Below are 27,615 nucleotides of genomic sequence, written 5' to 3'. Positions count from 1 at the left end.
TTTGCCTCTGGTCCCTGTGTTCCCACATGGCATCTTATTAGGCCCAAGGCATGCAGACCTCAGTCCTTTCTAGAACCCATAGGAGATCCAGGCACAGCAAACATCTTTGTTGTATTTTGAGGGCCTTGCTGGAGATCTAAAAGTCACTTGGGGAGTGATCCTATTGGGTTTCACCCAGTGTTCTGCCATTTGTTCACCCTCACACCTCTCTTATTCCATCCGAGCCCCCAGTGGGTTTATTTTTCTCTTCCACTGGAATCTCAGCATAAGTGATGCTGAGGCCCCAAGAATGCAGCTTCTACCCCACACAAGCTTCCAAAGGCATTTCTCCAAGAAAGGCAATTCTCTCTAAGAGGAGTACCTACTGTTAGGCAAAGGAAATTTTCTCTCTCTTTACAGTTCATCTTATGCTCGTTAACAACCTTCTGAGACTAGTGTAATAATTTCCACTTTATAGATGAGGAGATGGAGGCTCAGCAATGACATGCCCTTGTCCAAGGTAGTCTGGCTTCAAGCCACGATCTAATTAGCACCACTGTACTTGGGGCCCACTGTGACAGTCAGAGGATGGTTTTCAAGAGGATTGCTCAAGAGGGAACAAGTGGCTTTTCCTGTATCCCAACTTTCCCGGTCTGGAAGAGTCTCTTTGCTGTGTGGCAAGATCACAATATCCTTGTCTTCTTTAAAAAGATGCTCCTGTTTACTCCTTTAAGAGGAGCAGAAATGTGTGTATGTACACACCTCCAGAGGTGAGCTCCAGGGAGAATGGAGACCAGGGATCAAAAGGCCAGTGGTCAGCTTTGCACTAAATGTGTTTACGTCACTGCACCATCCTCTCCCGCAGGTTCTAGGCTCCTGAGACCCAGGTCATTTTTGCCTTATACTATTTTGGCTTTCTCACAATATTCTCTTCAAGTCTCTCCAGACTTCTGATGCAGGCGACATGCCTCATGTTTATGTTCTTTCCCTGCTCTCAGTCTCCAGTGGCATCAAGGTGCTGAGAAAACACAGGTTTTTGACTCTGGCAGACCTCAGATCTTATCTGTGCCTCTCACTCTGTGGCTTTAGGCCAATCATTTTGTCTCAAAGAGCTCTGGTTTCCTCTAGGACACAGCTAGTGATGCCTTCCTCCCAGGTAGTGAGATTTCCAAAATAGAGAGTGCAAATGATAACTTACAGAGATTTTTACTTTGCACACTACATGTGGGGTCAGGCAGACAAGTTCAAAACCCCACTTTGTCACCTGCTGTCCCTGCTACTCTGTACAAACTCCTGCACACTTCTGGACCTCTATTCATCTGTAATGTGGGGTGGGCCATCCTTCCTCCTCGGGTCATAAGATGGTTCAGAAGATAGAGCCCAGCACTTGTGGCTACGGCTCCATCAATGGTGTTTTGTTTTTATAGTTTTGTTTGTGGGTTAAGGCCATAATGAAGATGTCAAAAATTATATTTAACATGGGATGTGGTACATTTTAAGATATTCAATAAAATGTGGTCTTAGCCTTGAGTTTAAATGGGTCCTAAGTGTTCCTCTTCTCCCTGCCTCAGGAGGGAGGTGAGAGCACCATGTGGGTGAGTGTTGTATAGGGGCTTGGCATCAGTTTGGAGGGAAACCCAGGGGAGGAGTACTGAAGAAGCCCTGAAGAGGAGCAGTGGCTCCCTGCCAGGAGAGTTCTGGCACCTGGACAAGTAGACAGGCCCCAGCTAGGCAAGGCTGGTGGGGATGCTTGGGGCTTCCCAGGCAAGCCATTTCTTGCTCTCTCTGTGCCTGTACATCTGCTCTCATTGCACTCTGTACAACTGTGAAGTGTTTAGCCAGCAGCCGCAACCCCACCCAATCATAATCCCCAGCTACAGGGACCACACTTCACCTTCCGTTCCACAGTAGGCCCTCAGCAACAGCTTGTTCAATGTCACATTCTCGGAGTCACCCATTTGATTTTGGGATGCTGGCTCTGCTTTGCACAAAGGACCTGTGAGCATGAGTAATTGGGCTGTAAGAGTGACCATGAATTCCTCAGTTGATCAGGGGCCAGGGCTGCCCACTATCCTCAACACCCTCACTCCTGCAGCCACGTGGGCAGCTCTGTGCTGGCTTACCAGGTTCCCTGACATTCCTGTGAACTGTGTTCCTTGGTAAGACTCTGACACAAGTTACAGGACATTTTCCCCAAAGGGACAGATCAACTAGACTCTGACACAAGTTACAGGACATTTTCCCCATAGGGACAGATCCACTAGCACCAATAGCACCTCCTCTTTCTTATTGCTGCATTGGTGCAGAGGTAGCCTTACCCCTAAGTGCTCTGAGGCGACTGGAGCAATGATGGAACCCTGCTCCATCATTTTGCATAAGGGTGCTCCCAGCACTGCCACTCACAAGGCATTCAAGGTGGACACAGCATACGGAACACTATTATTATTACGATTACATATATATTATTACTATTACTGCAAAATGAACAACACACCCCAGTTATCATACGTAGAGTGCTTATAAGTTTGAATTCTAACTGCTTTACAAACATCTCATCTAATTTCCCCTTCCCCCTGCAATGAGGTTAGCTACTATTATTATCATCGTTTTACAAATGAAATAAAAAGTGGACCCAAAGAGGATACATAACTGGGCAAAGTCTTTTAGGTATGGGGAGAGGTACTGATTTAATCTCTAGCCTGTGCCTAACTCCTCCCAGATAAGAAAGTCTGACGCAAGAATTTCTGGGGGTGTCTATCACATGAGCAGTCATGTTTCTACGATGACAAATGCCTGAGCCAGGAGCCAGGCATGATGGATGATGCCTGCAATCCCATCACTTTGGGAAGCCAAGGCAGGATGATCGATTGAGCCCAGGAGTTTGAGACCAGCCTGGGCAACATAGAGAGACCCCATATCTGAAAAGATAAAAATAAAAAACTTAGCCAAGCATGATGTAGGCCCACCTATGTGTGAGGCTGAGGCTAGAGGATCATGATTGCTTGAGCCTAGGAGTTTGAGGCTGGGATGAGCTCTGATCAGGCCACTGCACACCAGCCTAGGAGACAGAGTCAGACTCCCATCTCAAAGAAACAAAACAAGCCACCCCAAAAAACAAATGCCTAAACCTCAACATAAAATAAGCTTTACATGTGAGAGTTTTTGAAAAACATCTTGTTTGTTATAACCTGTTTTATATAAGAAAAAATATCTAATGTGCGTAAAGTATAAACAGAATATTTCTGATAAAATTAGACATGGTCAATGTTATGTATGGTGATCTGAGACCAAGATCAATAGTAAGTGTGGAGTGGGAGACGGCATTAGGGTGAGAAGGCATGCTCAGATTTGCTTTTCCAATGATGTTCCCAGAGGGGCCAGTTAGGAAGAAAGCAGAGAGGAGACAAAGACGGGTAGCAGACTGTTGTAGGAGGTTAGGAGATGATGAACTGTGTTGTCAAGGAAAGGAGAGGAAATCCCAAAGCAGAGCTAATGGGTCACGATGACTGCATGGATAAACTGGGTGTTGCGGGATTGAGGCTGTGACTCAGTTTCCAGCTTGTGCATCTGGATGTTGTTGGCTGAAGAGGAGAGGCTGACCTCCAAGGGAACAGGCTGTGGCTGAATTCAGTATAAGGAGGCAGGTCAGCTCTCAGCAGCCGTCTAAATAAGCATGTCCCAGAAGCGGAGAGTGTACTGTTTGTGGTACCAAGAAGGTTTTCAGTGGTATTCTGATGCACCCTTAAGAATTTAACAATTTCACATTTATTTTTATGGTTAACATTTATTGATGACATTTTCCTTTTATATATTTATACTTTCTATTAGCTGCATGTATTTAAAGAAGACAAGGGAGATTGATTTAAAGAAAAAAGGTCTCTAAATTATATTGCATGTGTCAAAAATCATGATGGCAGTGATTGAATGGTGGAGATATGTTTAGAAAAACTGTGTTCCCTGTTTTAGCAGAACATGCACCCCAGCTTCCCGATGGTCTCTTCAGAGCCCTTGTTTCTTGCCTGCATGTCTTGCAGATCCGGTGCATGGCCCACAGAATGTGGAAATCGTAGACATCCGAGCCCGGCAGCTGACCCTGCAGTGGGAGCCCTTCGGCTACGCGGTGACCCGCTGCCATAGCTACAACCTCACCGTGCAGTACCAGTACGTGTTCAACCAGCAGCAGTACGAGGCCGAGGAGGTCATCCAGACCTCTTCCCACTACACCCTGCGAGGCCTGCGCCCCTTCATGACCATTCGGCTGCGACTCCTGCTGTCTAACCCCGAGGGCCGAATGGAGAGCGAGGAGCTGGTGGTGCAGACTGAGGAAGACGGTGAGCAAGGGAGGAGAGCTTACATGGGAATGGGGATATTGAATCATGTTCACAAGGCTGTGGCAGTCAGTTATGAGGCTTTTATTTTTCCTACATTTTTAATTCCCTCACACATACCTTTCTTTTCCAAGGTCTTCAGTGAAGGACTATGTAAATGGCATTGCACACCTCCAGGGAGTGCTTTTCCCATCACAGTGACAGCTCTGCCATAGACATGCACTCAGCTTTGGCCCCCCATCCCTCTTCTTGCTTTATACCAGTGTATTAGACCATTCTTACATTGCTATAAAGAAATACCTGCGGCCAGGTTCGGTGGCTCATGCCTGTAATCCCAGCACTTTGGGAGGCCGGGGTGGGTGGATTGCCTGAGCTCAGAAGTTTGAGACCAGCCTGGGTAACATGGTGAAACCCTGTCTCTACTAAAATACAAAACAATTAGCCAGGCATGGCGGCATGTGCCTGTAATCCCAGCTACACAGGAGGCTGAGGCCGGAGAATTGCTTGAACCCAGGAGGCAGAGGTTGCAGTGAGCCAAGATCGCACCACTGCACTCCAACCTGGGCAATAGAGTGAGATTCTGTCTCTACAAAAAAAACAAAACAAAACAAAAAAACATTTGAGACTGGGTAATTTATAACGAAATGAGGTTTAATTGGCTCACAGTTCTGCAGGCTGTTCAGAAAACATAGCACTGACACAGCTTGGCTTTGGGGGAGGCTGAGAAGCATTTATTCATGGTGGAAGGTGAAGTAGAAGCAGGCACACCACGTGGCCAAAGCAGGCGCAAGAGAGAGATTGGTGGTGCGGTGCCACACACTCAACCAGATCTCTGGGGAATTCACTCACTGGCATGAAGACAGCACCAACCCATGAGGGATCCACTTCCATGATCTAGTCACACCTCCAGCATTGAAGATTACATTCTATGTGAGATTTGGGAGGGCACAGATACCCAAACTGTATCAACCACCTTCTCTGCCCAAGGTTTGACTGCACTGGTGCCTCCAGAAAGAGAAAATATGGATCATGTTGTTTAAACATGTTGAATTTGGAAGTCAGACAATGCTGAATTATGTCAGAATTAAAAACAGAAAATACATATAAAAAGCTTAGCATACACATTGGATGCACCCAGGACTGAATATTCACCTGGCTGGATGACAGTCATCTCAAACTCAAGGTATCTGAAAATGAACTTACCTCCAATTCGATACTGACTTTCCCTGTGTTCCTCAACTCAATGAACTGCATCTAGTAACTCAAGATAGAGACCTGAAAGTCAGCCTGGGAGCCTCCATGTCTCCCTGCCCAACCCACCCCACCTCCATACCCTACAAGTTTCTAATGGGTGTGCTTCCTGCAGTTTATCTTCCTCATAACTTGAGACTCCAAGAACCCAGAGCCACTACTGCTAAAACACAGAACTTTTCCTGCCTCTCTGTCCTTACCCATGCCATTTCTCTTGCTTGGAATGACCTCTCCTTCATGTTTGCAAGGAAACCTCTATTGACCTTTCAAGTCTTTGCTCAAATGTTACTTCCTCCAGGAAGCTTTCCTTGATTGCCGCAGATCGACTTGGATGTTTCTTCCCAGGTTCACTGCAGTTACCTTAGTGATAGCATAGAATTCGCCAGTTCCAGGACTTACCTAAGAAACACTTCCCCATGACCATCTTTCAGTTTCCCCTCCAGCCAGGCCAGGCTGCCCCTTGCCTTGTGGGATGGCTTTAGATAGTTCCCGAGACTCAGACTCAGATGAAGATTCGTGTGCAAGTGACTGATTAAGAAAGTTTTCCCAGGGCAGACTGGGAGGGGAGAAAGTCAAGGTGCAACTTTTGGCCAAGTCCAGCAAAAACTGGCTGCAACCTGAGCCTTCAGGGAACTGTTCAGGGTGGGCCATGCATCACAGATGTCCTAAGTTAGGCAAGGAAGCTGTCAGCCAACAGTTAGGGTCTGGGATGGGGAGGAGAGATTCAGAGGTAAAATTTCAGTAACTTTTGCTTCTCTGCACGTGCAGGTAAAGGATAGAGGTTCACAAAAATGGTATACAGAGATCTGAATGGTCTAGCCAGAGCACTGGCATTGTCAGTTGCAAAAAGAAAATACCCAACTTGACTCAGATTAGCCTTAGAACTTGAAGACAGCGCCTCCACTGTGGCAATTCTGTTTAGTACTTGTTTTCTTTTTTTCATTTTCTTTTGTTTCTTTCTTTGTGTGTTCCTGAGATCCAGTAGGATCTAGTTGTCTTGCTTCATGTAAGCAAGTTCTAAATACCTCAGAGTTATGACCCTGAGTAGAACCCAGATTCACATTCTCAGCTGCAAAATCTCATGAGAAGATAAGGGAAATAGTGCCAGCCTCTTCTTACCTTGCCCCTAATTCTCACTTCCACCATGTCCCATCCTAGAGCTGGAAGTTTTACACAGTCTACTTTCATGATCCATCCCTCCCTTATACCCCTCCAGTTCATCCTCATAGCCATCCTCTTTGCAGACCCCACACACTGGACTTTGGGGTCATCCTTGGAGTAGACTGTGTAAAACTTCAAGTTCTAGGAAGATTTCCCTAGATCTGACTTCATTGTTTTAGAAATGTGTAGCCCCTTCCTCCAGCATGTAGAATTGTTCACTGTTAGACAATGTACACTCTGGAGCCAAGCATGCCTGGACAAGTTGTTTAACCTCTTAGTGACTTGGTTTCCTCATCTATAAAATGGAATTAGTTGGCCAGGCATGGTGGCTCACCCTGTAATCCCAGCACTATGGGAGGCTGAGGCGGGCAGACCACGAGGTCAGGAGATCGAGACCATCCTGGCTAACACGGTGAAACCCCATCTCTACTAAAGTACAAAAAATTAGCTGGACGTGACGGCACGTACCTGTAGTCCCAGCTACTCAGGAGGCTGAGGTGGGATAATCGCTTGAACCCGGGAGGTGGAGGTTGCAGTGAGCTGAGATCACGCCACTGTACTCCAGCCTGGGTGACAGAGCGAGACTCCATCTCAAACAGGAAAGGAATCATTAAAGTACCCATCTTATAGATTCTCGTGCACATTAAGTGGGATGATATATAAAGAAATTGGACTAACACTGGCATATTATAAGGTACTACATTTTTGGTGAATCACAGGGGGAAAAAAAAAAGGAATCTTCACAAAGGAGCATCTAGCCCTGGCAACTGAGAAACTGCCCAACTCCCCTAGGAAACCTCTTCAGAGCTCTAGACACGTCCACACATCTAGAAATCTAACTGGTTGTAGGAAATACACTGGAGACACTCAAAAAGTGGCAGGTGTGCTTGGTGCCTGATACGAGAAACAGAGTCAGGGCAAAAGGGTGGTTTAGTGACTGATATTCACAGGGAATTCCTGGTTGTTAGAGAGGGAGAAGTCCCTGCTGAAAATCAGCATGAAAATTCAGGACTCAGGAGATGAACAATAAGCCCAAGGAGCGAATCAGGGCACCTTTTTCAAGATGCTCTGCCCGCCTGGAGCTGCTCTTTGAGGATGACCATCCTGTGCCTCAGCAAACCCCAAGTCCAGCTTTAAGCTGTTCCTTAACTTGTCTCTTTCTTCTTCCTGTCACCAAGAAACAAAGCCTTTATCAAAACAACATGAGAGCAGGGAATGCTTTGAAATTAAATTTTAATTAAACATCATTAATAAAACATCAATTCCTGCTCTATGGAGATGTGTGGACATTATCATACTAAAAACACCAACATGCGAGACACGATTCCTCAGTTCTGTAACTATTCTGCGGCTCTGCCTCAAAACCCACTGGACTGAAGGAAGGTCTCAGTGTAGAACCCCGCTGTATGCCAGGGTTAGGTTCCATTCTCTCTAAAGAGGGAGGAGGCACCATTTCTGTTGACTGGGGAACTCATTCACCTCACGGACAAGATGAGGCTATAGCGTGGCTCTAGTAGATTAACTGAAACACCCCTCCGGGAGCCAGCAAGCAACCTTTAGGATTGAGTTGGCTGAATGGCTGAATTCATGCTGCTGTCATCGGTGCCACAAAATTGTCTTCTGAGGAAGTTGTAATTTCAGCACCTCAGTGCATTTGAGGGCCTGTGAAGAAATCCAGCACTAGAGAGAGGCTCATGGCTGCTGAGCCCCATGGCTTCATTTGGGTAGCAGCTGTTCATAAGAGACTAAATAGATTCTTTATTTTTCCCTTTTCCACAAATGTCTCAGACAAAACCACAGTTCACTTGCACCTCGAAAGATGAAAACCATGTTGATGGTTTTGCTTGGCAGGTCACTTTGGCTGCTATTTATTGAGCAGGTACACTGGACTAAGCATGGATAGACATGTTATATACAACGACTCCTGTGCTCCTTTTGCCCAAGATTTTATTGTGAAATTTTTCAAGGCTAGAAAAATTGAAAGAATAGTACAAAGGAGACTTACAAACTTCTCATCTAGATTCAACATTTGTAAACACTTCGCTGCATTTACTAGTGTGTGTATCTTACATCTACATGATAGATAATGTATGCTATGTAAATATATTTATGAATACGTACAATTTTTAACCATTTGAAAGTAAATTGCAGAAATCATGACAGTTGATTTCTAAACCCTTTAGCATACATGAGCTAAAAATAACTTTCTGCTACATACCCACAATGCTATTTAACCTCTAATAAATTTTGCATTAATTTAAAATCATGTAATATACAGTTTGTTTACATTTTTAATAATATTTAACCTGATTCTGTGGACAAAACCAGGGTTCGGGATATTTTTGGCAAAACCATTACCTTGGTGATATATATTTCTCATTGTATTTTGTCAAGAAGTTCGTAATGTCAGGGAGCCCCAGTACTGATGATGCCACATCTGGTCACTTAGATAAGACAAGAACTACCCGGTCCCTCCACTGTACATGTAGCACCTTTTTTTCTTTTGTAAAGTATCCTTGAAGTGAAACTTTGAGTTGGAATGAGTATTGTATTCCCCTAAAACTTTCACTCAATGGTTTTAACACCCCCTGAGAGTCTTCACCTGAATCAGTTATTACATTGGTGCCTTCAAAAGGGTGATTTACACATCCATAATTCTCTCTACGCTTACTAGTTAGCCTTCTTCTTTATAGAAGAGCTTTTTTTTCTCTCTTCGTCTTCCTGTTTTTGCTCTCCTGGTTGATTCCTAAATCATTTTCGACTCAATGTATTAAAATCCTCTACTGTCATTCTCTGTGATGCTCCAAGTGGCAGTCTCTTCAAGCTGATTCCCAGGTCCTTTTGACCTGTTCTTACTAGTCTTCCTTGCTTCTGGCACAACAAAAATATTCTAGACTATCCTTTTAATGTCCCTGCCCCAGACCTGAGGTCAGCCACTTATTGGGGATTTCTGGTTGCTTTCAGTGGGGAGTGGTATTTTGGCACTAAGATATACATCTTAGGTGTGCTTGGTGATGCGTTATTGCCTCTAGGTTCTTTCAGTAGGCAGAGCTGGGGAATATAATTTATTTTTGTTGAAAGTCATGGGCTCATACTGATTGAAATTCAACACATTTTATACGTATATCTCTCTTCTCCTGCAGTGAGAACCCTGATGCTCCATATTCACATATTTTTCATTTGCTCCATCCTGAAACACACCTAAAATGGTTTCAGAATTGCAACACCAATCCCTCTAAAAACAATAAAGCTATTATACTAAGTTAGATTCAAGATTTCAGTTTTTCTCTCCTTAGGCTGTATACCACTGAGGGTATGCAGTGAGAATACTATGTTCAAAAGTTCAGTTCTTTTCTCCGTATGATTATATTATCCATTTGATACTCAGTTATGTTCATTTGTTTCCCTTTTAAGATTTGCCTTCCACCTAGGCTTTTTAATTTAATTTAATTGCTTTTAACATGCAAAACAGTTGCATGTTTCAAAAATCAAAACTATATCTCATTACTGGGTATATAGCCAAAGGAATATAAATCATTATATTATAAAGATACATGCATGCATATTTTCATTGCAGCACTATTTACAATAGCAAAGACATGGAGTCAGTCCCAGTGGCCATCAATGGTAGACTGGATAAAGAAAATGTGGTATATTTATACCATGGAATACTATGCAGCCATAAAAAGGAATGAGATCATGTCCTTTGCAGAAACATGGATGGAGCTAGAAGTCATTATCCTCAGCAAACTAACACAGGAACAGAAAACCAAACACCGCATGTTCTCACTTGTAAGTGGGAGCTGAACAATGAGAACATATGGACACAGGGAGGGGAACAACACATCCTGAGGCCTGTTGGGGGAGTGTGGGGAGGGAGAGCATCAGGATAAATAGCTAATGCATATGGGGCTTAATACCTAGGTGGTCGGTTGATAGGTCCAGCAAACTACCATGGCATGCGTTTACCTGTATAACAAACCTGCGCTTCCTGCTCATGTATCTCAGAACTTTACATTAAATTAAAAATAAAAGCACCATTAAAAAACTACATTACAAGGTACATTCCAAAAAATATTACTACCATTTCTGTCTCTTTTTACTATTCCAATGCACACTTGAAAGGTAGCTGTTTTCATTCCTTTCTGGTTGATCTTTCCTAGAGTTCTTTTTGCAAAAAATACATAATACTTTTCTTCCTCCTACTTCTTATATAAAAGGTAGCATAATTGATATACTTTGCATCTTGTGTTTTTGTTCACTTGGTATATCCCGGAAATCACTTCATATCAGTTACTACAGAATTTTCTCATTATTTTTTATGACTCTATGGTATTTCATTGTGTTGATGGAAATACTGTGATTTATTCAACCAATATCCAATAGACACCCAGGTTGTTTCCATTATTTACTATCATAAATAATACTGTAGCAAATAGGCTTGTGCATAGGTTATTTGGTACTTGTGGCAATGTATCTTCAGGGTAAATTCCTAAAAGTGGGATTGTAAGAGTCACAGAGTAAGAGCATATGCAGTTTTGTTAGCTGTTAAGAGGTACTCTTCCACAGAAGTTGTAGATTTTGCATTTTCACTAGCCATGTAGATCATTTAATCTTAACACTAAATGTGAAGGAGCAAAGAGTGCTATTTTTTCTGTTTTACAAATAAGGAAATGTAGAATCCCATATACTAATTATATATAATGTAACTGATTATAATTAATGGCAATATATACTATAATTAATATAATTGATATTCAATATAATTAATCACATATAAAACATATATTATTTCATTTAGCATCATACTTTTTAAAAAGCTCATGTACTTGAATTGTAAGGAAGACTGACGTGCCTCAGGAATGAGTACCTTTATTAAGTGTACATTTCTAATGAGTCGATCATCAGGTTTCTCAGGTTACAGTAAGCTAGAAGGAGGCTGCATGTTGCTAAGGATGAGGACATCTGTAGTAACAAGATGTGGCGTGTAACACCTGGAAAAGGGAAAAGTGAAGGGAAAAGCAGAAAAAGCAGTAACAACAAGGCAATAAATAAAGCAGTCCAGAGTCATTTAGCCTAAGGGTGAAAGCTATTCACGCCCTACTGAGTCCTGAAGGCATCACTTTATTAGAGCTCAGTACATTTGAGATGTTTACAAAGATGGTCTTGAGATATTATAAAGGGTAAAGAGAAATGCAATTATGTTTTTCAAATGCCCACTGTGAGCTAGGCATTGAGCTGATACTCTCCCTTCTTACAGTCAGTTCCCAAACACTTTGATATAGATGCTGTTGATACAGTTGTGCAGAAGAGGAATCAATAGAATTCAAAATCTTACCTGAAGGGCCTTCCCTGACCACCTAATGTGTAATTCTATACCTGGCCACCTATACCACTCTTCTCTGCTTTATTTTTCTCTACCTCATGCTGTATATTGATTACTTTATTATCTCTCTATAAGAGAGATAAGCTTAATGAGAATAGAACCTTTGTTTCATGTTGTTACTCTGCTCATCCATAGTGTGGGCTCATTAACTACTGTTGAATGAATAGATAGATGAATAAATGACCATCCCACATAAAAATCCATGTGCTTTTCATGACACCATAGTGTCCCATTTATGGGTATTGTTTGTGAAGAATGGGGAGATATAAGACATCTTTTAGCTCTATTCAAAGCTAACTCAGACTAGCTTGCATCTCTTCCCACCTCCAAGTTCAGTAGTGCCACATTCTTTGCTTCAAATCAACCATGGTGGAAATATTTACACCATGGAAATTGGCAAACTTTTTGTGTTTATTTTTCCCTGGAGAGCAGGTTGTGAAACATTTAGTAGCATACCACCGTATAGTTCAATTAAAAGGCTATAGTTAATTAAGATGTAAAGATTTATCTGGAACAAATATATTTTCTCCAACACAACTGGGAAATATGAGACTAAAACTCTAAATCTCTCTTATTAAGTTAGTTCCAAGCCTCATTATAATGAATGAAAAAGCAAATATGGCAACTGGAGTGGAGAGACAAAAAAAATGACCTAGACGAGAAAAGTATCAAGGGAAATGCCTGTTGAATTGTGCAGGACTCTCTGCTTTTATATATACTACCTTGATATTTCTCATACCTACCCCCAAAGTTCACCATTGTTAACCCCTTTTCAGATGTGGAAATGGAGATACAGAGAGGAGAGGAGGGGAGAGGAGGGGAGGGGAGCAGAGAGGAGGGGAGGGAGAGGAGGGGAGGGGAGAGGAGGGGAGGGGAGAGGAGGGGAGGGGAGAGGAGGGGAGGGGAGGGGGGAGCAGAGAGGAGGGGAGGGGAGAGGAGAGGAGGGGAGGGGAGGGGAGAGGAGGGGAGGGGAGGGGAGGGGAGAGGAGGGGAGGGGAGGGGAGAGGAGGGGAGGGGAGGGGAGAGGAAGGGAGGGGAGGGGAGAGGAGGGGAGGGGAGGGGAGAGGAGAGGAGAAAACTTCCCTTGATAACACTCTGTCCTCCTTTATGTTGAAATGAAAATTTTCCTTAAATTACCACCTGACTTTAAGGCACAAGAAAACATCTGGTTTAATTACAGTGAATTTACATGAACCCACTGACAAGAAGCACAGTTAAAATTAGCAATTTTAGTGTGCTTTTTTTTTAAGAGAATGAAATTATAAAGTAATTAACCTTTGTTGTAGAACTCTGTCAAAAGGATGGAAAGTTCCATGCTGTTAGGTAGAAGAAGAAATGAAATTGTGGAAAGGGAAAATGTGGATTCATTAAAGAATTACAAAGAAAAAAGAATGGAAAAGGGACATCAAATTAGAAGATAAGACAAAAAAGGAATTTTTTGCCAAGAAGTCTTTTTACAATGAGAGAGAGAGAGAGAGAGACCTAGTTTAATCAAAGGAAAGTAAGTCTACCTCATTGTAAAGGACATCTTGACTATGAAATGGCAATGTGGTGGGTGGAAGGAGCCTCTTACTTGGGATGAGACATCCTGATTTTGCTGCTTTAAGATGCTATGACAGCCTTTCAGCCTTCTGGACCCACAGATCTACCAGGTGATAGAAGAAAGGGGTGATTTGGGAATTGCTTTGGAAATAGAAGAGTTTGAGCTATATCCAGGCTTCATCCACTACTTCACTATGCAACCTTGATTAAAGGATTCGCATTCTGTACGCTTTAGTGCCCCATCTGTAAAATGCCTCTCTACAGAGGCTGTAGGACATGAAAGTCTATGTGTAAAGCCCTTAACCTACTCTCTGCCAAGATCTTTGCTAAGTGGTGTGTGGCCAACGTCAGACGTCATAGACAGCTTTTTATTTCAGGGTGTTCAGGAAAAACAAAACGAGATCTACGCAAAATTTCCATTTGCCCTGAGCAAAAGGCCACTTTTAAGTAACCTCTAACCCCTCTGTAATCTCATTTTCAAACATTTCACTCTGACCACATCTCTTCTCTTTTCAATTTATTCCCTCTAGTATTGTAGCTCCAAAAACTCAGCCCCACTAGGACTTGCTACCTTGTTCATTGCCCTCATTCCCTGCTCTGCCCAGCTTAAATTCCTTGGCTGATCATTCCAGTTACATCCTTGCATACTCCCGCAACACCTCAGCCTCATTCTCATTTCCAGCTGTTCACAACCCTAGTTCCATCTGATTTCCTGTCTGTGCTAGGTCTTTCCTTCCGTAGCTGCTGCACACCACTGTGCTAATCACTCTCATTTGGAAGCCAGAAGCACCACTGGAGCTGGCTTTTAAAGCTGCCTGGTAATACTGTCTTTCCCTGGCCCATTCGTCCTTCTGGTCTCCCAGAGAATATTTCTCATATCTTCAAACTTCTAGCACATCCACCTATTCTCACTTCCACAGATGACCTTGTTACCTAATAGACTGAGGAACTGAAACCATTCAAAGAAATTCCCTCCAGCTCCCATTGTCCAAATGTTGCCCTATTTGACCTCCCCCTCACCTCCCTGTTTCTATGGATGAACCATTTGTTTTCTAAATAAAGGCAAGTTTTTCTGCTTAATGCAGTAAAACCCACTTACTTTTTTAACTCAATGTCATTGCTCCAGCAATTGTCCGCTTTCCACCCTACATCAAAATTTCCCTTTGTAACTGGATATATTTCTGACCTTCTACACAAGCTGTATTTCTCCCATGTTTAAAAAGACAAAAAACAGAAACACCCAGCTCTATCTTCTCCTCAAGCTACTGTTCTATCCCCTCTTTATGCATCCATATTCTTTCTATTTGTTCTTGAATCCATTCAACCAACGTAGCTCAGATCCCTGCCATTCCACCAAAACAATTATTTCAAGATCACCTGTGACCTTCAAGTCACCACATCCAATAGTCATTACTCAGAGAGACGGATCCTCTTACTTAACCAGTTGGCAATATTTGACACAGCTGGTTGTTAAATCCTCCCTAAAACACTTTTTGTACTTTGCTTCCAATTCATCACATACTTCCAGATTTCCTCCTTCGGCAGTGGCTTCTCCTCTTTGATTTTATTTTAAAGATAGGGTTTCACTGTGTCTCCCAGGCTAGAGGGCAGTAGTGTGATCAGCTCACTGTATCCTCTGACTCCTGGGCTCAAATGGCCCTCGCACCTCACCCTCTCCAGTAGCTAGGACATGTGGGATAATTACATATAGGCATGTGTCATCACATATAGGCATGTGCAAGCATGCTCAGCTAATTTATTTATTTTATTATTTTTATTATTTATTTATTTATTTTTGAGATGGAGTTTCACTCTTGTTCCCCAGGCTGGAGTGCAATGGCACGATCTCGGCTCAACGCAACCTCTGCCTCCTGGGTTCAAGTGATTCTCCTGCCTCAGCCTCCTGAGTAGCTGGAATTACAGGCATGCGTCACCACGCCCGGCTAATTTTGTATTTTTAGTAGAGATGGGGTTTTCTCCGTGTTGGTCAGGCTGGTCTTGAACTCCCAACCTCAGGTGATCCACCAGCCTCGGCCTCCCGAAGTGCTGGGATTACAGGCGTGAGCCACCGTGCATGGCCTATTTATTTTTATTTTTACTTTTTTTGTAGAGACAAGGTCTCATTGTATTGCCCGAGATGATCTCAGACTCCCAGCCTCAAGCCGTCCTCCCACCTCAGCCTCTCAAAATATTGGGATTACAGTTTGCTGGTTCCTTTTAAGCAGCGTGTTATTAGTCCATTTTCATACTGCTGTAAAGAACTGGTTAAAACTGGGTAATTTATAAAGGAAAGAGGTTTAATTGACTCACAGTTCAGCATGGCTGGGAGGCGTCAGGAAACTTACAATCATGGCGGAAGGTGAAGGGGAAGCAGGGCACTTTCTTCACAAGGCGTCAGAAAGGAGAATGAATGCAGGAGAAACGACCAAACACTTATAATAACATCAGATCTCCTGAGAACTCACTCACTATCATGAAAACAGCATGGGAGAAACCACCCCCATGATTTAATTAGCTCCACCTGCTATGTCCCTTGACATGTAGGGATTATGGGGATTACCATTCAAGATGAGATTTAGGGTGGGGACACAGCCAAACCATATCACATCCCAACCTTATTGGCCCAATTCTTGGGACTCTTTCCTGTTCATGTCCACACCAGAGGTTGGCCAGGTCTTAAAGTGTAGGCTTTATCCACGAGAGGGTCTGTAGCAGCTACTCCATGCTGCCATTGTAGCAGGAAAACAGCCAGAGACAATGGATAAACAAATGGTTGCCGCAGTGTTCCAATACAATTTTATTTACAAAGACAGGCAGCTGGTTGGATTCAACCCAAGAGCCGTAGTTTGCTGACCCTGGATCCACATTCATTTCCCTAATTTCTTCTTCCAGTCTCCTGGCTTTGAAATCCATCCATATGTTAATAGTTTTCCCAATTGCTACCTCCAGAACAGCCCTCTCCCCAGCCCTCCAGAGTCAGTTATCCAGCTGTCTTCTCAACTTCTCCACCTAGATTGCTAATCAGCCCATGGAATTAAACACATTCAAAACTGAGCCTCTGATCATCCCTCAACTTGTTCTTCCCACTGTCTTCCCCATCTCAGTAAATGGCAACTCTGTTTTATTAGTGGCTCGAGCCAAAACCTTTGACTTCTCACTTTTGTCAGAACTGAGGCCCTGGCTTTTGCATCTCCAAAGAAAACCCCTTCTGGCTGGGCATGGTGGCTCATCCCTGTAATCCCAGCACTTTGGGAGGCCAAGGCAGGTGGATTGCCTGATCCCAGGAGTTTGAGACCAGCGTGGACAACATGATGGGCTCCCATCTTTACATACACACACAGACACACACACACACACACACACACACTAGTTGTGCGTGGTGGTATGTACCTATGATCTCAGCTGCTCAGGAGGCTGAAGTGGGAGGATTGCTTGAGACTGGGAGGTTGAGGCTGTAGTGAGCCATGAATGCACCACTGCGCTCCAGGCTGGGTGACAGAGCAAGGCCCTGTCTCAAAAAGAGAACCTCTTCACCTTTTATTGCTTTTGATTAAGACCCCCTGGCTTTGTGCAAAGCAGCAGCCCTGCTGTTCCCCACATCCGAACCACTAACATATTCTCTTGGTTCATCTTGCAATATATGTCAAGACCTTGACCATTTCTCACAGCCCCACTGTGCTCTCCAACCCAGATTATTGCAGCCGCCTCTAAATCATCTTTGCAGCTTCAGCTCTGGCCCCTGTGTTCTTTTCTTAACACAGCACCAAAATGATCTTGTTACATCACAAAGCAAATCATATCACTCCCTCTGCTCGCAACTCTCTGATGGTTTCTCATGTCACTGAGATTAAAAACCCAAAGCCTTACAGTGGCTCACATGCTCCAGGTGACCAGAATTCCCACTTTGGTTTGCCTCTCTGTCATCTCTTGATATTTGTGCCTCACTATGCAAATTCAGTCATTGTTCTCTTCAAATATATCAGGGAAATCCCTTCCTCAGGGCCTTTGCACTTGCCATTCTTTTTGGCTACAGTAGTGTTTTGCCAAATAAGCAGGACGGTTCCTTCAGCTTCTTCGAGTCTATTCCAGTGTCACCTCTCAGCGAGCTCTTCTCAGACCATTCTATTAAAAACTGGAAGCCTCCTACAGCACACTCTTTGTCCCCCTTTCCAGCTTTGGGTGTCTCCTTAGCAGTTATCATCTGACATACTGTATATTTCACTGTTAGTTTTATCTGTCTTCTCCCACTAGAATGCATTCCAGAGACAAGAATTTTTCCTTATGTTTTGCTTACTGCTGCTTCCCAAGCACTTAGAAAAACAGTGCCAGGTAGACAAATAAGGACACAATAAATACATTATTGAATGAGTGAATTCTGAGTCCTCAGAGAAAAAATAGATTTTTAGATTATTTACCATAGAAATCAGAAGAATATCGTAGAAAGCTCAGTAAGCTATGAGAAGATATAGCTTCTATGATTAGCAATATAACATCATTCGGATAGAGCAGATTGGGGTAAGGAAATCACAGGAAATAGCAATAATCTTAATTGTCTCTACAAAAAATCAAATTAGTGATCTCCAGGCTGCCCTAGAGCTGTTCTCAGAGAATGCAATGGGGCCAGGGGGAGGATCAGACATATATAGTATTTACTTTGTGCCAGACACCTAGCTAAGCACTTTGTGTATATTAACATATTGAATCCCCAGGACAACCTATGTAGTAGGTAGTATTTTTATCCTCATTTTAAAGTAAGGAAAGTGAGACACAGAGATGTTAAGCAGCTTAGCCAAGGTAATACAGTGGTGGGAACAGGACAAAAACCCAGGTAATGTGGCTCCAACCCGTGATCATTGTTTAATTCCACAATACTGCCTTTTAGGTCTCAGTGATGAAAATAAGAGTTTTGATTAGAAATGCCAATCTGATCACTCTTCTTAAACTACTGTCCTAAAGAAATACAGAGAAAAACACCTTTGCACCTGCCCTGAGAACTGTAAGAGGATGCCCTGACTGCTCCTGAAAGAATTAATGCAAGACATCGTGGGGGAGGGAGTCCTAAATGGGAAAGAGATGACTTTGCAGAGACTGCCTGGAAAGAAAACCCCTTAGGGAACTGGAGGAAATGACTTCCAAGTCTATCTGCATAAGTACCTCCAACTTGGACCAACCAATGCTAAAAACAGGAGTGGGCCTTGGAGCTGGTGGATGGGAGTGGGGAATGGAGAGAGGTCAGTGCCCTGGTCATCTTTATTTATTTGCTAGTCCGTTATGCAGAGAACGAGAGCTCCCCCTCTAAGCCTACATTCAGGGCATATGGCAAATGAGAAAAGAGGGCTTCAATGGAAGGATCTCATTGTAAAGAAACAATTACAGGAAGGAGCAGTGTCTGTGGTAACTAACTTCAGGCTGCCCCTGAAAACACCTAAAAAGCCATCTTGCCATGGAGAATCTTCCTGCTGCCTAGTCTTTCCCTTCCTTACCTGCCCCTCATACCACTGCCCCACACGTCAGACAGACCCCTTATCCAGCCAAGTAATGCATGGATATATCTAAATTCTTTCCTTTCCCTGTGAGTTGGAAATATTTAAAATAAGGACTTACATGGTAAGCAGCAGAATGACCCATTAAACCAGACCATCACACACCACTTCTTAGAAGGCTGCGTGCGGAAAGGTTACTGGACAGATTTTAAAAAATGCTTTCCTTCATATTAAAAATAACAAATCTGATAGAGCAAAGCAAATACCCCCTAACAATTGGAGCAAGGAATAAGATTTTTAAAAACAAAACAAAAAGACTACTACACATGCTTAGTAAGAATATCTAAATAAATCCTGGGATAGAACATGTTCATGGAATGGAAGTTAACGTTGTAAAGGTAGTAGTTCTTCCAGACTGGCCTTTGTAAAAGAGTTTAGCACTATTTACTGTTCTTATTTATTTGGTGATAAACTCTATTGTGTTTAGGGACGTGTGCTTAAGGAGTGAAAACTGTAAAGAAAAGCAAGGTCAGGCAGGATATGAAGTTCAGTACTGAAAAATTAATGAGATGTTTGTTTTATGCATTTGTTTTTATTTGGCAGTAACCAAGATAAATGATGATAGTGTATATAATCTTATACCAATAAATGTAAAATTTAGGTGATATGGCAAAATATTAATGAAGAAACTTGACTCAAGGAAAAACAATTCTGTATCGTTTTACAACAAATAAAGAAATAGAATCAGTAATTTAAACGTTTGCAACAAAGTGCACATCAGTCCCGTGTGACTTTACAAGTGCAATCAGTCAAACACTCAAGGAGTTTGTAATCCCAATCTTACACACTTCATGAGAGAGGGAAAAGAAGAAGCACTTCCCCCTTCAATTTATGACAAGACTGTAACCTTGATATTAAAAGCAGAAAAGCTTATGAGAAAAAATATATGCAAATACCTAAACAAAATATTAGCAAACAATCCAAAACTGTGTAAATATGCAAAGAATAGTTTAAGAAATTAGTGTTAGTCTAACTTTAGTAAATCTGTTTGTGTAATTTACTACAGTAACATACTAAGAGACGGGAAACACGTATCATCGTTATAGTAGATACAGAAAAAGCATCAGTTAATTCTCAGCATGATTTAAAAAACAAAATATTCTTGTATGCCTGGAATAAAAATGACCCCCTCAACCTGATAAAGATAATGAATAAACCTACAAACACCATACTCAAAGATGAAACAATATCATCATTATCTTTGAAATTGGAGATAGACATATCATCATTTCTATTAAAGACTGTATTGGTGGCTATCGTTGAAGATAATAAAATAAAAGATTGGAAAAGAGCAAAACTATTATTAACTACAGGTGCTACAATTATCTCTACATAGATAACCCAAAGAAATCTGCAAACAAATTATTAGAATTAATATAAGAATATAACATGTTTGCCATGACATTAACATTAAAAAGTCAATTCCATTTCTATTAACCTAACAAGTGTGTGGTATTTTCTTAAAGACATTATTTATAATTGCAATAAAAATATAAGGTATTTAGTAATACATTTAACATAAGTTTTCAAGATGCACATATAAATGTATAAAGCACTGAAAGACGTTAAGGAAGGCCTAAATAAAAGATACACCATGTTCATGGATCAGAAAACCTATTATTATAAAGACATGATATTATCTCCCAATTGATCTATAATACATACAACTAAAATTCAAAAATCAAACTTTTTTGTTTTTTTTTTTTTGAGACAGAGTCTCGCTCTGTCACCCAGGCTGGAGTGCAGTGGCCGGATCTCAGCTCACTGCAAGCTCTGCCTCCCGAGTTCACGCCATTCTCCTGCCTCAGCCTCCCGAGTAGCTGGGACTACAGGCACCCGCCACCACGCCCGGCTAATTTTTTATATTTTTAGTAGAGACGGGGTTTCACCGTGTTAGCCAGGATGGTCTCGATCTCCTGACCTCGTGATCCACCTGCCTCGGCCTCCCAAAATTCTAGAATTACAGGCGTGAGCCACCGCACCCAGCCAAATCAAACATTTTTTGAAAAGGTACAGGGTAGTCCTAAAATGTTTATGTAAGGAGAAAAGGTAAGAGTACCCAACACAGTCCTGAACATGAAGTACAAAGTAGTAGACTTTACCAGATAACAAGACTTACACTTCATTGTTAATTAAGATGTGATATTGACACAGGGAAAGTCTAGTAGAAACAATTGAATATAATAGAACATAGAAGTAGACCCATGCATATGTGGAAATGTGACTGAAGTTAAAGTTATCAGGCAGATCAATTGAGGAATTAAAAATATTTTTTGAATCTCCCTAGGATAAGGAGAAAGAATTAAAATTGGATTCTTACCTCATGTTATACATAGTAACACAATTGTAAATGAGTTGAGGACATTTTATTAAAGGAGTAACTCTTAAATGTCAATGAAAATTTAGAAAAATATTCTTATGACTTCAGGATAGAGAAAGTGTTTCTTAACTAAAACTCTTTTGTATGGGTTTATTCAGAAGCAGACCCTGAGACAAATGGAAGTAGTTTATTTAGGAGATGGTCTCAGAACACACTCATAAGAAAGAGGGAAAGTGAGACAGGAAAGGGAAGAAAGTCAATACAAAATATATTAACAAAAAAATTACCATGTGAATGACTGAGTTCTAGAACAGTGCTATTCCACGTATGGTCCAATGACCAGCACTGACTCATTGACCCTTTCTAATCCATAACAAGACAAGCACAGAAAGAGAAAGTATTTAAAAAGAAGGAGCTTACTATTTTTCTTTTTTGCTTTTTCTTTTCTCTTCTTTCTTTCTTTTTTTTTTTTTTTTTTTTTTTTGAGACGGAGTCACTCTGTCACCCCAACTGGAGTGCAGTGGTTTTATCTTGGCTTACTGCAATTCACTGTAAGCTCTGCCTCCCAGATTCATGCCATTCTCCTGCCTTGGCCTCCCCGAGTAGTTGGGACCACAGGCGCCTGCCACCACACCCGGCTAATTTTTTGTATTTTTAGTAGAGACGGGGTTTCACTGTGTTAGCCAGGATGGTCTCAATCTCCTGACCTCGTGATCCGCCCACCTTGGGCCTCCCAAAGTGCTGGGATTACAGGCTTTTTTGCTTTTCAATTTCACTTTTACTTTAAAATTTTACTTCCCTAGTAATTTATTTTCATTGTATTTTATGATAGCATGAGTCCACGGTGGATTTGGAATTATCATTGTCCTCATCACAATGGTTTCAGTGTTTGAAATAGTTTAAGAAGTGCTAGTAAAACATGTCTCAGAGTTACCCAACCAAGTAGTAAGGAAACTGGGATGTTCATCGATCACCTTCCTGTCTTTCATTGCTTGAAGGATGTTTTCAGGGCATTAACTCTCTGGCACTTCTTGCTTTCTCTATGTGGAGAACAAGTTGGCTCCCACAGCATTTAGGTAAATTAGTATTTTGCAGTAAGCATTATTCAGTGGGATATAGGCAGGCCATCAACAGTGTCTGCTACTAAATTTGTCTTTCTCTGTCTTTCTCCCATACAAAAACTAAAATCTGATCAACTTTGAGTACATTAAAATTAAGAACTGATCCATATTCAAAGGTAACATAAAGAGAAACACAAGACACAAAAGAAGTTTTTCAGTAACACATATAGCCAATAAAATGATCAGTATCAAACATACACAGTGAATCTTTACAGATCATCAGGAAAAGGACAGTAACGTCCAACAAACATTAAAAGATGCTAGTGAATAGGTAAAAGCATATAAAACCTTAGTGAAGTATCATTTTATACTTACCAGATGGTCTAGAATTTTAAAATCTGATAATACCAAATGTTAATAAAGATGTAGAGAAGTAGTAACTCTCAGAACATTGCTTAGGGCAGTGCTACCAGCACTTTGAAAAACAATTTGGCATTACCCTGTGAAAACAAAGACTGATATGCCCTTGGGTCGTAGGAATAGACCCTCTATTCCTAAGTGTACCTTAGTAAAATCTTGATATATGTTCAACCAAATATACAAAAATATTCTAATAAATTATATTCTAAGAAAACCCCACGTGGATACAACTCTAAAGTTCATATACTATGGAATGGTAGAATAAATAAGAATATATTCATAAAATAGAGATGAATTAAATACAACTATGTGCATCAAAATAGATGAATCTCAAAATGATGATGAGTGACAAATGCAAATCATATAATAGAAAACACTCAATCCACATAGATTTAAAAGAAACCAAGAAAAACTAAATGATATATTGTCTTGGATATATGTATATATTCAGAACTCCAAATAAAAATAAGAGAATGATTAAGAGAAAATTCAGGCTGAGTTCAGTGGCTCACACCTGTAATCTCAGCATTGTGGGAGGCCAACACAGGCAGGTTACCTGAGGTCAAGAGTTCAAGACCATCCTAGTTAACATGGTGAAACCCTGTCTGTTCTAAAAATACAAAATTAGCCAGGTGTGGTGGCGGGTGCCTGTAGTCCCAGCTACTTGAGAGGCTGAGACAAGAGAATCACCTGAACCCAGGAGGCGGAGGTTGCATTGAGCCGAGATCGCGACATTGCACTCCAGTCTGGGCAACAAGAGTGAAACTCTGTCTGAAAAAAAAGAAAAGAAAAATCAGGATAGTATCTGTAGTACCTGTTTTTATTTATTTATATATTTACTGATGGGGAAGGAAAAAGGAGACAATAGTGATTGGCATAAAAAGTGCTTCGATAGTACAGTAGTATTTTATTTCTTAGAGCAGATAGTGGGCACATGTGTATTTGATAATTATTCTTAAACTATTCATACATTATTATGTATACTTTTCCATATAATACAAAACACTATAAAAGAAACTTTTAAATATAATACAAAAACAATATGAACAATAATAAAGTCCTAGAAATACAATTTGTAAGAAATAAAAGAAAAACATTTTTAACTGAGGGGCATAAAAAGAAGCATTAATACATGAAGATTTATATGGTTTACTGGATAGAAGGACTTATGTTACAAAGTGATACTCTCTGCTTCCCAAAAAAGAGAAAAAAAGTGCAACTGCAGTAAAATTTTTGATGAAATATAATTAAAATTTTATAAAATTATTCCTTAATTCTTCTGGAAGAATACATGGGTAGTGATACCTCAGAAAACTTTGCAAAAGAAGAATAATAAAAAGACTTGTTCTACCAAGTATCAAAACATGTCATCTTAATGCGATAGAGAAATACTGTCACAGTAAAAGCTACAACTCAGTGAAATAGAACAGAAAACCAAACAACATATGCTAGAATATAAAATAATTTAACATGGTGATAAGATGGCATTTTAAATCACCAGGGAAAGTTTTGACTGGTCAATTAATTGTCCTTTACAATTGAGAAAATTGTGAGGAATTATAGTTAGATTTCTGCCATGTATAATATACACAGTAATTTCAGAAATATTAAAGTGTCAGGTGTAAAAAGAAAAAGACGGGAATAAAAAAAATAAATAAAATATAAAACAACTATTCATCTGTCCTTTCCATTCATCTGATCTGGTGTGAAAAAGAGAATTTTCTCCAGGTTGGAAAGACCAAGATCTATTAGCTTGAGTTTCATGCCCACAGTCTTCATCAGATAGACCCTTCTTATTGTCCATCAAACAGACCCTCCTCAGTTTCCACCAGATAGACCCTCGGGTGAATGAATAGAATTTTCATCTCTCTATTCTGCTTACCTTCCACTCTCCATGATTAAAGCTTCTCCTCTCTTTCCAAATTCTTGATGCAATTTGTCCCCCACTACACTTTTGGTAGATGGCTTCACCCCACTTCTCAAGAAAACAGAGCCGTTCGGACACTTCAGTTCCTCCCTACAAAGCATTAGCACATTTCCATCCTCTCCTCTTCTCTCACAAAATGAGAGAACCCTCTATAAACGAGACAACCCACCCCTGCTCTTGCTTTCAGGACCCTACCCATTGTCAGTTATCTCCTCTCTCTTTCTCACTCTTCTCCTTCTTTCTTCTATTTTGAATTTTTTTTTTTTTTTTTTTTTTTGAGATGGACTCTCACTCTGTCACCAGGCTGGAGTGCAGTGGCATGATCTTGGCTTAGTGCAACCTGTGCCTCCTGGGTTCAAGCAATTCTCCTGCCTCAGCCTCCAGAGTAGCTGGGACTATAGGCACGTGCCACCATACCCAGCTAATTTTTGTTTTTTAGTAGAGACAGAGTTTCACCATGTTGGCCAGGATGGTCTCAATCTCTTGACCTCGTGATCTGCCCACATTGGCCTCTCAAAGTTGTGGGATGACAGGCATGAGCCACCGTGGCTGGGCTCTATTTTGAATTTTTTCTCTTGGTTGCTTTAATCATAACCTCTCTTATCATCAAGAGAGTCATGATTTTGGCTCCATATGTCATTCCTGTTATGTTTTGAATTCCCCTCCTTTTCACAGCCAGTATTGTTTACTTGCCTCACCTCACCTTCCCCTCTACTCTCAACCCTCTTCAGGATGACCTGTGATGCCAACATTCTCCCTTAAATTACTCTTGCTTGGCTCACGAGTCACCTTGAGGACAGTAGGTTCAATGGGCAAGTTTGAAACCACATCTCACTTGACTGCTCAGCCGTATTTGTGACCTGCTGACCGATACCTTCTTGAGCATCTTTCCTTCCTGGGATGCTACAATGACAGCTCACTTCCTGGTTTTCTGGTTGCCTCCCTGAACACTGACTCCCAGTTTCTCCATTCGTTTTCCTCCTAATTGTTAATCCTGGAGTTCTTCTTCACTTAGTCTTAGACCTATTTTTTTTTTCTCTCTGCTCTATACTCTTGCCATCTATTCCCTGCCCACGGTTTCCATTTCCAAACATTGGCCCCAGTCTTCCCATATCCAACTGCTACTCAACATTGCCACTTGGATGTTCTATGTATACCTGAAATAAAGTATGACAAAAACTGAGCTCACCAGCTTCCTCTCCAAAATTGGTCATCCTTTAAGGCTCCCTCTCTATAAACAGCATTCTGATCCCCCAGTTGTATAAAACAAAAGGGTTACAGTTCTCCATGACACATCCCTTCCATCCTTCACCCTTATCTATCACCATCAAGTCATGTTAGTTTAGCATCCCCAGATCTCCTGCACAGTCCGTTGATCTTCCACATTGCCATCCTCTGAGTCCAAATCTCCTATACAATCTATTTCTCTTCTACACTACAGTCATTCCAGTCCAAGTTACAATGCTTTCTCCCCGCCATAACAACGACAGCCTCCTAACTGATTTTTCTCCTTCCACCCTTAACCTCACAAAGCTATTCACCACACTACAGCACCTCCTCCCCATTTTGCCCTAGTGACTCTGTTTATCCAGCAACTCTAACCTGTGTGCCATTTAATATCCTAACTTGCCATTCTAGGTTTTTCCCTGCTTTTAATAATTCTCCTAATACCATATCCCTTTATGTCAGAGTCCTGATTTTAAAAAAATGTAATGAATTAATTTTGAGTATAATCATTTAATGTCTGTCTCTCTTTCCAGAATACAAGCTTTATCATGGATAGAGCTCACCTCTATTTTGTTGTCATTGGTGCATCTCTACTGTCCATCACTGTCCCTTGATCATATTAATTACATAATAAATATTTCTGGAAAGGAAGGGTGGATAAGGGAAAATAATAGGATACCTGACTAATTAAAAGCTTCTGCATACATAAACGATTTTAAAAGCCAACAAAAAACTGGCAAAAATATATTTGCAAGCCTATGCAAGAAAGCTTATGTCCTTAAAATGAAATTACAATTGCAAGCCCGTAAGACAAAGATGAGCAAAAATGAAGAGCCATACAGGAAAATGAGCACAAGGTATAGATAATTTGTTCATAAAAGAAGCAATGTAAATGGCTCATTAAACTAAAAACAAAATCTGTACTCTCCAGTATTCTAAAAAAGATACACATACACATGCACTTAATTTTTTAAATAGTCAGTGTTGGCAAGAACAGACATAGTCTTCTGCTGGGGAGTCCAGAATGGTACAAACTTTCTGAAAGGCAATCTGGTAATATATGTCAAAAGCCTTAAAAATAAAATAGTTCATTTACTTTGGCCCAGTAAGTTAATTTCCAAAGCATTAATCTTAACGGCTATCTGCAGAGTTGCATACATACTTACCTATAAGCATGCTCATTCCAGCATTGCTCAAAATCATGAAGAATTCAAAGCAACTTTAATGCCCAATAATAAAGGATCAGTGACTATAAAGGGGCAACATCCCCTCTAAGCAGCCATTAAAATGTATGACCCTAGAGAACACCCAAAGATTTTTTTTTAAGTCTGCAGTTTCTTTAGTGATAAAATAAGGTCACAGGTGCAATATGCACAGTAGGAGTTAATGTTTTTAAAAAATAATATAGGCCGGGCACGGTGGCTCAAGCCTGTAATCCCAGCACTTTGGGAGGCCGAGACGGGCGGATCA

General features: G+C 41.2%; 1 protein-coding gene across 1 annotated transcript in view; it reads left to right on the top strand.

The window, feature by feature from the left end:
* Positions 1-27,615, top strand: part of PTPRT (protein tyrosine phosphatase receptor type T) — an 812,457-nt gene that overhangs the window by 410,659 nt on the left and 374,183 nt on the right. Inside the window, exon 8 of the mRNA XM_030915349.1 lies at positions 4,014-4,310. Within this exon, the coding sequence (XP_030771209.1) occupies positions 4,014-4,310 (297 nt within the window). The remainder of the gene's footprint in view (positions 1-4,013; positions 4,311-27,615) is intronic.

Source organism: Rhinopithecus roxellana, chromosome 13 (assembly GCF_007565055.1).
Source record: "Rhinopithecus roxellana isolate Shanxi Qingling chromosome 13, ASM756505v1, whole genome shotgun sequence".
NCBI classification, from domain to species: domain Eukaryota; kingdom Metazoa; phylum Chordata; class Mammalia; order Primates; family Cercopithecidae; genus Rhinopithecus; species Rhinopithecus roxellana.
Note: the sequence above shows the minus strand (reverse complement) of the source record. Positions and strands in the feature narration are given on the sequence as shown.